At 39.4% G+C, this 13,493-nt stretch overlaps 1 protein-coding gene across 2 annotated transcripts in view; it reads left to right on the top strand.

Annotated features, from left to right (window-relative positions):
• The window catches only part of LOC122559762 (receptor-type tyrosine-protein phosphatase R-like), a 213,992-nt gene that overhangs the window by 172,597 nt on the left and 27,902 nt on the right, over positions 1 to 13,493 (top strand). For both annotated transcript variants that reach the window (XM_043709749.2, XM_043709751.2), the window contains 2 exons: positions 1,164 to 1,321; positions 3,291 to 3,404. In XM_043709749.2, coding sequence (XP_043565684.2) covers positions 1,164 to 1,321; positions 3,291 to 3,404 — 272 coding nt within the window. The remainder of the gene's footprint in view (positions 1 to 1,163; positions 1,322 to 3,290; positions 3,405 to 13,493) is intronic.

The raw sequence follows: 13,493 nt of genomic DNA, 5'->3' as shown, positions 1-13,493 counted from the left end.
CGCTGACTATGCAAGCATGATAGGCCTTTTCAGCAAGATGTATTGTACTGTTGTTCACCATGTCATGTCAATGGTAATGGTATAATAATCAAACACACATCAAGGATTCGGTAAGCCAATGGATTAGTTTATTTAAACCATTAAAGCATATCACAGGTATGAAGCAAGCAAGCAACTGATTTCTATGTCTTTGCAAATGTAAAGCTGCCTGACTGCCAATAGGATTGTGACATTTTCTATGCAGTGCATGAAGTTCTTAAAATGAACTCTTTTAAAGGCAAGGGACATATGTAATAGCCTGCCTGACAGATTGTCCTTATCATTATTATCATTTTAGTGAAAGACTCTCCTAAATTGAATGTTCACTAATTTATATCTATGTGTCCATTGGAGTAATCCATACCCTTGTACAGTTTTGAACATTGATGGAATCCCACTTTAAATTTGTACAGATTAGCCTTCTATAATTTTTTCTCACAGATTATTCCTTTATGTTTGAGGACATTGTCTTATTACTTTTCTCCATTGCGTAGGTGAACAATTGACCAAAACTGAACAATGGACTCCATGTCACACAGAGAATGCATTCCAGAAGCAAAGCATAACCTTTGTAAACAACTGGCTCTTTGTTCCGACATCACAGTTTTAAAAATTATTTGTTAAAATATTGAAAGATTTTAAAGGAGTGATTTCAGCATAATTTAATGACTCCTTTCCAAATCTCTCTATATTAATTCCCCATTCACTGAATATGTTAGTTACATATTTAATTTGTGCAATGTACTTATTAATTTTAATGGCAGAAATATTATGTGCATTTATATCATGGTTAATTCCTAAAGGCACAATTTAAATAATGGAGGTTCAAAGCCAAAGTATGGCCATGCGGAATGATACTTCTTTTACTATTGAGTAAAGATCATTGGTGAAGAGTGAAAAATGATAATGTAGAACATCCCAAGAAAAGTAGGTGTGATAATCAAGAAGGAAGTGATTCCAAGCTTAAGTTTTAAAAACCTGTAAAAGGTACCAGAAAGGGATGACTGAGGAAAAAGTAGTGATAGCCATGACTTTCAGGTTTTGGAAAAGAATGAGATAAAATGAAGTTAAGAGGAGTATGACCAAAATTAATATTGTTGTATCATTGGTTTTCTTTCAACCAGCATGAAGGCAAGTGTCAAAATATAAAACACTATTGGTACAAATCCTGGCCTGACCACAAGACACCTGATAGTGCCCAGCCACTATTGCAACTCATGCTGAAAGTGGAGGAGACCAGACAGAAATCACCTGGTCGAGGACCAGTTGTTGTACATTGCAGGTAATGTGTTTGTAACAATGCTGTTCACTTAGTCTATAAAAGATCTTTCATTCTCATTTCTAGGAAAGACGACTGAAAAAGTTTTGTACTGTAATCATACTTGGCAATGGATGAGACTGTCATGTTTTGGATACACAAAAATGAAAACTTGCTATTATGGAGTGCTTTTCATAACCACCAGAAGTCCTTACAGCCTTACAGCCTTACAGCCTTACAGAAGTGACCTTACAGCCAATTAAGTACTTTTGAAATGGAGTAACCAGTTTACTCACAGCACACTCCCATAAATGGCAATGTAATAAAAACCTGATAATCTATTTTTGTGATAATGATTAAGAATATTAGCCAGGACATTTTAAATGATGCAATTATATTTTCCACATCCACCCAAATAGGATCTCAGTTTAATATTTCATCAGTAAGACAGCATTCTAACAATGCAGTACGTGCTCAGTTTTGCAGTGAAGGAGCAGCTTTGAACTTTGTGTTTAAGACCTTGGTGGCAAATTGAAACCAGAACCATGTGATTCAGGGATGAGGGTGCTACTAACTGAACTATGACTGGCACAAATAACAAAAACAAATTAAAGCTTAACCATCTCAATATTAGAAATCCAACAGGCTATTCAAGTAGTAAAATGGTCAAATATTCATCATTGGTATTTTTAATTGAATTAATCACCTATTCTCTCATGAATCATGATGAAACGTGCACAATTGTGAGCTTGTGAACGAGCTATTGCTGTGGTATGATCTGATATTGTCATATTTTCAGAATTCCCCCTTCCCCTCACAGTCTACTTTTTTTATTGTAATCAGTGAATCATTCCATATTTACTGCTTCATATCCTACAGCATCACTTCATTGTGAGATAGAATCCTGATATTACATGGAAAGACCATTCAGCCCATTGAGTCTGCATCAACCTTCCGAGGAGCATCCACCCAGACCCACCATCTCTATCCCCTAGCACTACATTTACCATAGCTAATCCATGGCTAACCTGTCCGTCTTAAGACTGTGGGAGGATTCTGGCACACCCAGCAAAAACCATGCAGACTCAGGGAAAACATGCAAACTCCACACAGACAGTCAGCCAAAGTAGAATTGAACATGGGTCCCTGGTGCTGTGAAGCAGTAGTGTTAACCAGTGTACCACTGTGCTTTCAAACTCTGAACTTTCACATATTTTGTAATCGACACAGACAGGGCTATGGAGGAATTAATCACTTGTCCATTTAATTAAACTCCCTTAGAAATAATCTCCTCAAAATAGCTAAACTCATGAAACCTGTTTAAAATAAGCATAGTGTTCAGTTCTCAAAGTTATTCATTTGGTCCATTCAGTTCAAATATTCAAAAAGAAGGGAAAGACTTGCATTTATAGAGCACCTTTCATGATCTCAGGACATCCCAAAGCACTTTGCAACCAATGAAATACAGACATTATTTAAATGTAGAAACAGAAATCAATTCATACAGAGCAAGTTCCTTCAGAGTATAATGTGAAAATTAGCAGATGATCTGGTTTTTTGCAATGTTAGTTGAGGGATAAATATTTTCCAGGACATTAAGGATACCTTTCCTGCCCTTTGTCTGTATAGTGCTATGAGTCCCTCTGTATGAGAGGTCTGTAATTGGAGAGCAGCTAAGGTCTCTTTGTAAGGCTTCACCCAAAAAAAACTTAGATGTCAGCTTTGATATTTTTAATCTAGTTATTGCAGTGGGACTTGAACTCACAATCTTATACCAAGAGGTGAGAATGCTACCAAATTTGTTACAGCTGACAGTGACAACTTAATAATATATTTTAAAGTAATGCCTGACTTTTGAGTAGCAATCATTATCTTATTTGAGCTAAACTATTAAGAAAACTGTGCTACAATAAAGCCATTTAAAGCATAACATTTCAAATAATAAATAAAACAAGTGGTATTTTATTCAATACAATCATCATTTTTCTTTCAGTGCTGGGATAGGGAGAACAGGCTGTTTTATTGCCATCACTATTGGATGCCATCAGCTGAAAAATGAAGGGGTGGTTGATATATTGAGTATCGTTTGCCAACTGCGAATGGACAGGTGGGTGCTCACATTTCTTCACAGTTGCAAAACAAATTGATTGGGAAAGAATTGTAGTTGCAAGATGTCTATGAATGAGAAAGACCACTCGTCCATTCATAATTATCTCAGTGAAACATTAATTGTTATCGAAATGGTTTGTATTTTACCCATTCTACGAAGACTCCATGTTATGTCTTGGTCATTCTTTATATGAAGAGCAATTTCCTGATATCTGTCTAAAACTGCCTTTTAGTAGTTTCCAAGCTGTGCCTCAGTCTTCTACATTGCCAGTAACGATTTCCATATCATTAAATACCTTGTATATCCGGGTTGTCCAACTTTTGTTTCATTGGGGAAGAGCAAAGAACAAGGAAATTTACAGCACAGGAACAGCCCTTTGGCCCTCCAAGCCTGCGCCGATCCAGATCCTCTACCTAAACCTGCCACCTATTTTCTAACAATCTGTATCCTTCTGTTCCCTGCCCATTCACGTATCTGTCTAAATACATCTTAAATGACATTATCATGCCCGACTTTACCACCTGCTGGCAACGCGTTTCAGACACCCATCACCCTCTGTGTAAAGAACTTTCCAGGCATAACTTATAGTTTTATAACTGTTCTCACACATGGTAGGGTATGTGATTGGTGAATGAATTTCATAAAGTTAAGGCTTGGTGAAACTGTAAATATAATTTTCAAAACAACCATTTCTAAAACGATTGTACCTTAAATAAATGAGCAATTTATGAAAATGTGGCAAGCAGCAAAAATCTTGCCTTGCCAACTCAGTTATGAAGTAGAGCTGAGAAGATAGAGGCAGTCTAGGCACCAAGTCCTGATCACTAGAGAAGGGGATGGGGATAAGCTAAGTTCAGTTTAACTAACAGTGGACCTGTGTTTACCTCTGGTGAAGCACAGTCTGAGCTTCTGATGGCAGAATTCATTTGAAAGTGGATTCAGAAGCTGGTTGCCTTTTGATTTCTGCAATCTCCTTTATGGATAGGATTTTGAGGAGTAGGAGGTGTGGAGGGATGGTGGCTATATGACTCACTCTTAGTCTCAGTGTTCACATAAAATCGAACACACTCAGGCACTCCAACACACACGCTCTCCCAGCCTCCCATTTATACCCCCTGTCTCTCACTCCATTCTACACACCCTCCCAAACACACATTCAGGCTGTCTCACTTTATTCTATGTATGCTGTTATGTTCCTTCACACACATGCTCTCACTAACCTTTATTTTGTCACTCACCTACTTTACCTCACTTACTTCTGTACAAATGCACTCTTTCACCCCTAACCTCCACAAACATACTTAGAAACGAGGAGGAGCAGTAGGCTATTCAATCCTTTGAACATGCTTTGCCATTCATTATGATCATGGTTGATCATCCAACTCAATAGCCTATTCCTGTTTTTCTCTCACATCCCTTGATTCCATTTGCCCCATGTGCTTTATCCAACTCGTTCTTGAGATCATACAGTGTTTTGGCTTTCATTACTTTCTGTGGTAGCAAATTCCACAGGCTTACCACTTTCTGGGTGGAGAAATTTCTCCTCATTCTCAGTCCTAAATAATTTACCCCATATCCCTGTACTATGACCACTGGTTCTGGACACTCCCATCATCAGAAATAACACCCAGGCATTCCTTCACTCCCTCACGCAGTGTCTCAGTCTCTCAGACATGCTCTGTCTCTCTCACACACTCTCTCCTTCCCTCTTACGTTCTCCAATAGCTCAGGAGTCCTGCTCCACATTTTCACGCCAATCGTTCAAAGGGCCAAAGCCGAGAATTTAGTCCTCCCACAACCCACTCACCAACTTGCAGTGTCTTCCTCCAACCTGCTCACAGTCTACTCCCCTAACCCACTCACAGCGCCATCCTCTGACCCACCCATCAGAAATCCATACCTTGTAGTTCCCCGGGACTTGAGAGGGACTGGAGGCTGTCTCAGGATCCTTGGTCAATTTCTGCAGTGCATCTTGTAGACAGTACACATTGCTGCTACTGAGCATTCATGGTGGAGAGAGTGGATGTTTATCGATGGGGGGGGGGGGGCAATAAAGTTGGCTGCTTTGTCTTGCATGGTATGAAGCTTCTTCAGCATTGTTGGAGCTACACTCATTCAGGCAAGTGGGGATTACTCCATCACACTCCTAACTTACACTTTATAAATGATGGACAAACTTTGGGTAGTCAGGGGGTGAGTTACTCACTGCAAGATTTCAAGATTTCCCTGAACATAATTTTTGCACTATCCAGTCCCTTCTTTGTTTCTTGATATCACATGGAGTGAATCAAATTGGTTGAAGACTGGCATCTAAGATGCTTGGAATTTCTCGAGGAGGTCAGGATAGGTCATCAACTTGGCATTTCTGGTTGATGTAGAATTTGTAACAGATTCTTCAGCCTTGTCTTTTCCACTGGTGTACTGAGCTATCAGAATATACAAATTGGCAGAGACATTAAAATATTGCCCTAACAGTACCAGGCTTTTTACACTTAAAACAAAGATGCATTTCACACCTCATAAAAATGCAATATATTAAACAATTTGCAATAATTTTAATATTCATATTTTCCAAACCACCAATCTGATCTTATAAATGGTGTCATTTCCATTAAATGCAGCACTGTCTATAATCACGTTTGTATTTTTTTTTCTTGTAATTTTTTTGCTTTTGGGGATACTTTCAGATGGACTTTGTTTCCCAAGTATGCTCTTCCTTCTCTTCATTACATCCCTTCTTGTTCCTTCATCCCAACTCTTAAAAAGAAATTGCAATTTAGTTATTAACATGTAGGACAAAAACAACAACATGGCACCTGTAATGTATTACCATAAACCAAGGCCAAAACCTGCAGGTTTCAGGATATTTGTACAATAAGATTCGCTGGAACTTAAGGAGTGTTCCATGTCTGATACCTTCAACGTGAAGTTGACTGTATGTCTAAGAACTGTTTCCTTTGCTTTGTTACTGGACAGCTGTGTAGCCAGGATAAGGGGTCTGCCAATCTGCGTAAGCAGCATTGTTACATAGAATGATTAGTCCCTCGAGAAATGCATGCAGTTAGTGTGTTCTCTTAATAAATCACAGCTACTAACCTAATAGAATATTTGAACTGGTGGTTGGAAAATACCTAGAGGTTATAGTCACATGGTGTGCCGTAGCATGGAAATAATTCAAGTGGTCTAGGCCAGACATTGGATTATGGAAAAGGTGCTACATACCTTGGAATATAGCAGGTTTTTTAAAACAAAACTGCAAGCTTATTTATGAGACATTCTGCCAAATTCACACTAAATGAGACAGACAATGTGTCAGGAGTTGTGTGTTCTTTGCCTTTAACTATAATGGTCATAAAGATTTTTTGAGCAGTTGGACCCAGATTCAATTTTCTGTAATTCCTTTGAAAGCATTTATTATCCTGTTTGAGATAGAACTTGCATTTTAGTAACACTGTTTGGAATTAGATCTGATCACTTTTTAAGAAGTTTTATGATAGTTGTCAAAATACACTGTCTTTTTTAACCCACAACCTTAAATATTGCAAATGGGAATAAATAGAATGTGAAGGATTAATGAATGATTAAATTTGGTTTGTTTCTGGCCCATTTAACTTTGATTTCTTGAATGCTCGTTTATTAAGCTTCAGTGCAAGTGGTGCACTGTGTATAGTTCTTGTTGCTCCTATTATAAATGGATAAAGAGACACTGAAAGGGGAACAGAAAAAGATTTATGTTGATGCCAGTCTATATTTGAGGCAACATGTTAGCTCACTTTATTATGTGACTATTGAGTGGTTCAAAACAGTGCCAACTGTGTGGGTTTAATTGTCATTCTGGGTGTTGACTGGGGACCTGTTTCCTTGACCTGCCCCTGAGAGTGGGAAGCAATGGCAAACCACCACTGACAAGAACTAGCATTTGATAGACAAACTTAAGTAATCTCTCAACCAAAGGAGCAAGTCTAAGCTCTGCAGTCCTTTAACATCCAGCTGTGAATGGTCGTGGACAGAAGTAAATGTCAAATTTTCCAATCCTCAATGATGGGGGAGCTCAACACATCAGAAAAAGAAAAGACTGAAGCATTTTCAATCATGTTCAGTCACAAGTACCAAATGAATACCACATTACTACCTCCTCCTGAGTTTCCCAATATGACAGAAACTAGACTTCAGCCAATTCAATTCATTCTATGTGATATCAAGAACTATCTTGAAGGCACTGTGAACTGCAAAGGCTTTGGGTCTCAAAAACATTCCAGCAATAGTACTGAAGAATTGTCCTCCAAAATTGACGACACGCATAGCCAACCAGTTTCAGTACCTCTACAACATTAGCATCTACCCAGCAATGTGAAAAGTTGGCCAGATAGAATTTGTCCGCAAAACGAAGGTCAAATTCAATCCAGCCAATTATGACCACATCAGACCTCAATCATCAACAAAAGTGATGAAATGGATCATTGACATTGTGTTGAGACAGCACTTACACAGCGATAATTGCTCTCTGATGCTCATTTTGGGTTCCACATGTCCTAAAGTCGGCTCTCAGCGAGTTGACAATTTGAGAATAACTACAGCAAGCAAAATTCAGTCTGAAGAACAGCCCAGTCCTGCAGCTTCCAAAGCAACACTGCCCCCTGGTCCAAAACCCAAACAAAACCAGGTCACCCTTTGGTTTCTCTTTCCTTTTTAACATTCTCTGTCATTGGCTGGCCAGTACTGGTCATCCCTTGATTAACTAATTCAACATGCAGCTAGCGTGGTGGTCCCTCAGCATAATGGAACCTTGGTGCGGTCTTAAAGCACTAATTACTGTAATCTGCTTTATCTTTTCAGGCCAGTTTCCAGCAGCAAACCTTTGCTCTTTTTTCTATTTTTCAAAAAAAGCTGCTCAAAACTCAGAATGGAGTTCTCAACTGTAATTCATAGTTCCAAACCAAACACGATAAAAATAAAGGAAATAATTTTGGATGTAGGTTTGCTCGCTGAGCTAAAAGATTCATTTCCAGACATTTTGTTACCTTATTAGGTAACATCTTCAGTGGACCTCAGGCGAAGCAATGCTGAAAATTCCTGGTTTCTATTTATATGTTTGGGTTTCTTTGGATTGGTGATGTCATTTCCTGTGATGATGTTATTTCCTGTGGTGAAGTCACTTCCTGTCCCTTTTCTCAGGGGGTGGTAGATGGGGTCTAACTCGATGTGTTTGCTGATAGAGTTCCGATTGGAATGCCATGCTTCTAGGAATTCTCGTACGTGTCTTTGATTGGCTTGTTCTAGGATGGATGTGTTGTCCCAGTTGAAGTGGTGTCCTTCCTCATCCGTATGTGAGGATACTAGTGAAAGAGGGTCATGTCTTTTTGTGGCTAGTTGGTGTTCATGTATCATGTATCTTCTCAAAACTCACTATAAAGGAATTAAATTAATGGAAATAGAAGCAGAAATTGCTGGAAAAATCAGCAGGTCTGCCTGCATCTGTGAAGAGAAATCCGAGTTAACCTTTTAGGTCTGGTGACTCTTCTTTGAAATTTGTCATCGGAAAATTTATAGAATCCTTTATTAAAGAGACTGCAAAAGAATATTTAGATAATCATAATGCAATCAGGCAGAGTCAGGATGTTTTTGTGAAAGGGATATGTGTTTAACTGATTGATTGGAGCCTTTGAGGAAGTAGAAAGCAAAGTGGATGAAGGGGTACCTGTTGGTGCTGCAGTACAGATTATTACACAAATGAGAGTTGATGGAGGAACGGGTAATTTACTGGCATAGTTGAAGTCATTGGTTAGCTAAGAGGATGTAGAATGTAGGGAATAATTAATCTTTCTTTGGTTTGGCAAGCCTTAACTACTTGCAGTCCACAGGGACATGTAATGGGGAATCACTTACTTACAATCTATATTGTTATGGACTAGGCCAGACCACTCAAAACATTCTTCAGCAGGCAGCCCAGACCATTTCTTTGCAATTTGTTTTGATAAGTGCACAGTGAAAATTAACCAGAGTAAGTTAGCTAGGTTGACTACTAGGTTTTAAAACAGACAAAACTTTATTCATAAAACCACACAATGAAACACAAAGCACAGAATAAAAACCCCCTACAGAACTCAGTCTATCCAAACTTGACTTAATTATGCTGTTCCATATGCACAACAGTCCCAATAACAAACCCCCTTAAAAAACAGTAAAAATGGAACAAATGCTAATAGGTTGAAGTTAGAAGGGCAAAAGGAGACAAAGAGTTTCGCAACCTGTTTCCACACAGCTCACTGTTGAACTCCTAAATAGTTCTGGATTGAACTTTTCAGCTAGAGAGCTGACCACTCCCCTTTCATTATACAGGTTGCATCTAAAACATGACCACTTTGGCCTGAAGTCTTATCCGTTTATACATAAACAAAAGGCCTCCCAAAATCCTTTAATTTCTGTACCAAACCAGTTTAATCTGAACCGGGAGCTGTTTACGACCCCTCTGGAAAAAAAACCAAGGACACAGCATCCATGAGAAAGGAACAGCTTTTAGAAAAAAAGGACCAAATTTGTGACACCACCCCGCCCCCTTAAAAAATTAATCATCAATATCAAAAGATGGCTTCATTTTTAAAACCCTTCAAAAACCCAATAATTGGTCTAAACACATGTATACACTATACTAACTATAAACATGCAAAAATGCATAAACACATGCAAGTTCAGGCCATGGCACACCAGCCACCGAATGCCCCATATCTCATTCGAGTCTCGATAATGCATAGGCAATCACGTTTGCGTGACCTGTCACATACACAGTTGTCAAATTGAATGGCTGCACAATAAGCTCTGACTAAACAGTCTGGCATTTTTGTCCTTAAACTTTTCCAAAAATGTCATTGGGTTATGATCAGTGTATATGATTGTCCCAGATGCATTGCTGGTAATATAAACACTGAAATGTTGTAATGCCAACACTAAACTTAAAGTCTCTTTCTCCACCCTTGAATATTTCTGTTGATGAATGTTCAACTTCCTGGAAAAATACCCGATGGGTCTTTATATCCCCTTGTCATCCTCCCGCAGGAGCACTGCACCAACACCCACATCACTAGCATCGATAGCCACCTTGAAAGGCTTCATGTAATCCGGTGTGGCTATTCTGCTTTTCTCGTTGACAGTGTGAGAAATTTCCCAATTACTTACGTTTTCATATCTCATAGTGCCATTTGTCCATGTCCAATAACATGGCCCAGGAAGGTGGCTTGGGTTTTGGCAAATTCCATTTTAGCTCAGGTTACCACGAAGGCTGCCTTCCAAGGTCAATCAAACAAGTCCAATAAATGCTGTAAATGTTCCTTCAATGAGTGACTAAAAATCACCAGGTCATCAATGTAAACAACACAATTGGGTTACCTGCCTATGACCTTATTAGTCAGTCTTTGAAATGTGGCTGGAACGTTTTTCATACCAAATGGCATGACTTTGAAGTAATATAGTCCATTTGGCGTTATGAAAGCCAAAATTGCCTTTGCTGTCACTGAGCAAGTCCAACTTAGAAATGTAAGTTGCTTGTCCCACTTTTTCGACACAGTCCTCCAACCGTGGAATTGGATATGCATCAGTCTTTGTAATGACGTTGACTTTGCAATAGTCAACACATAACTGTTGGGTACCATCTGGCTTTGTGGTCCACCTTGGCACAAACAACTTAGGCAAGGCTAGGAAGGAGGACCTGTTTGGGGAGTATCAAGCACTAAGAAGGAAATTAAAGAACAGGTCCTCAAGGGTCATAATCACTGGATTACTGCCCAAGCCATGTGCTAATTGGCATTGGGATAAGAAAATTAAGGAAGTAAACATGTGACTAAGAGATTGGTGTGGGAAAGAGGGATTCCATTTCATGGGACATTGGCATCAGTGTTGGAGCTGAGCGATCTGTACCAATGGGACGGTCTCCACTTGGACTGATCTGGAACCAGTGTTCTGGTGAAAAGGATAAATAGGGTGGTCACTAGGACTTTAAACTTGTGAGTGGGGGTGGGAGGGGGGAAAGAGAAAGCAACAGGGAGTATGGAGCCAAGTAGAAAGATAAGTAGCAGGTTAACATGTGTGCAGGATTTAAGTTCGAGGCAGACTAGGAATGAAGCAAAAAGGAAGGATAATTTAGGACATATTACTAGAGGTGATGGAAATCATGACGATAAGAAAAGTAGCATTAAGGTGCTTCACCTGAATGCTCGTAGTATTCGTAACAAAGTAGATGAATTAACAGCACAAATCATCATGAATGACTATGATGTGGTAAGCATCACAGAGACATGGTTGCAGGGGTTCAGGACCAGCAGTTAAACATCCAAGGATTTATAACTTATCAAAAAGATGGGGAGGTGGGCAGAGGGGGTGGGGTTGCCTTGTTAGTTAAGAATGAAATTAAATCAATGGTACCGAATGACATAGGGTCAAATGATGTGGAGTCTGTATGGGTGGAGTTGAGGAACCACAAAGGCAAAAAAACCATAATGGGAGTTATGTACAGACCTCCTAACAGTGGTCAGGATAAGGGGCACAAGATGTACAAGGAAATAGATAGGGCATGTCAGAAAGGCAAGGTCATGGTGATCATGGGGGACTTCAATATGCAAATGAACTGAGTGAATAATGTTGCCAGTGGATCCAAAGAAAGAGAATTTGTGAAATGCCTACAGGATAGCTTTTTGGAACAGCTTGTGATGGAGCCCACAAGGGAGCAGGCTATTCTGGACTTAATGCTATGTAAATAGGCGGGCTTTATAAAAGATCTCTAAGTCAGGGAACACTTAGGAGGCAGTGATCATAATATGGTAGAGTTCAGTCTGCAGTTTGAAAGAGAGAAGGCAAAATCAGATGTAATGGTTAAATAAAGGTAATTACTGGGGCATGAGAGAGGAACTGATGAAAATCGACTGGAAGCAGAGCCCAGTGGGGAAGACAGTAGAGCAACAATGGCAGGAGTTTCTGTGTGTAATTGAAGACACAGTACAGAAATTCATCCCAAAGAAAAGAAAGATTATCCCAGTGATGGGTTAGACAGCCGTGGCTGACAAAGGAAGTCAGGAAATGTATCATAGGTAAAGAGAGCCTATAAAGTGGCCAAGAGCACTAGGAAATCAGAAAATTGGGAAGACTACAAAAACAAACAGAGGATAACAAAGAGAGAAATAAGGATGGAGACAATCAAATATGAAGGTAGGCGAGCCAGTAATAGTAGAAATGATAAGTAAAAGTTTCTTTTAATACATAAGAAACAAACGAGAGGCAAAAGTAGAAATTGGGCCGTTCCAAATTGATGCAGGAAGGCTCATGATGAGAGATAAGGAATAGCCTAAGAACTTAATAAATACTTTGTGTCAGTCTTCACAGTGGAAGACATGAGTAATATCCCAACAATTAAGGAGAGTCAAGGGGCAGAGTTGAGTATGGTAGCTAGAAAAGCTAAAGAGAAAGTGCTAGAAAAGCTAAAAGGTCTAAAAATTGATAAATCTCCTGGCCCCGATGGGCTACATCCTAGAGTTCTGAGGGAGGTGGCTGAAGAAATAGCAGAGGCGTTGGTTGTAATTTTTCAAAAATCACTGGAGTCAGGGAAAGTCCCAGATGATTGGAAAATCATTGTTGTAATCTTCTTGTTCAAGAAAGGATCAAGACAAAAGATGGAAAATTATAGGCCGATTAGCCTAACCTCGGTTGTAGGTAAAATTCTAGAATCTGTCGTTAAGGATGAGATTTTTAAATTCTTGTAAGAGCAGGGTCAGATTAGAACAAGTCAGCATGGATTTAGTAAGGGGTGGTCGTGCCTGACAAACCTGTTTGAATTCTTTGAAGAGGTAACAAGTAGGTTAGACCAGGGAAACCCAGTGGATGTTATCTACCTCAATTTCCAAAGGCCTTTGATAAGGTGCCTCACGGGAGGCTGCTGAATAAGGTGAGGGCCCATGGTGTTCGAGGTGAGCTACTGGCATGGATTGGGGATTGGCTGTCTGACAGAAGGCAGAGAGTTGGGATAAAAGGTTCTTTTCAGAATGGCAGCTAGTCTCACCATGAATTCCTGTTACCAGTACCTTTTCTGGCAATAGTCCCTCA

This window comes from Chiloscyllium plagiosum, unplaced genomic scaffold (genome assembly GCF_037043375.1).
Source record: "Chiloscyllium plagiosum isolate Xiang-an unplaced genomic scaffold, Cpla_swu_hap1 HiC_scaffold_19, whole genome shotgun sequence".
Classification (NCBI taxonomy): domain Eukaryota; kingdom Metazoa; phylum Chordata; class Chondrichthyes; order Orectolobiformes; family Hemiscylliidae; genus Chiloscyllium; species Chiloscyllium plagiosum.
Note: the sequence above shows the minus strand (reverse complement) of the source record. Positions and strands in the feature narration are given on the sequence as shown.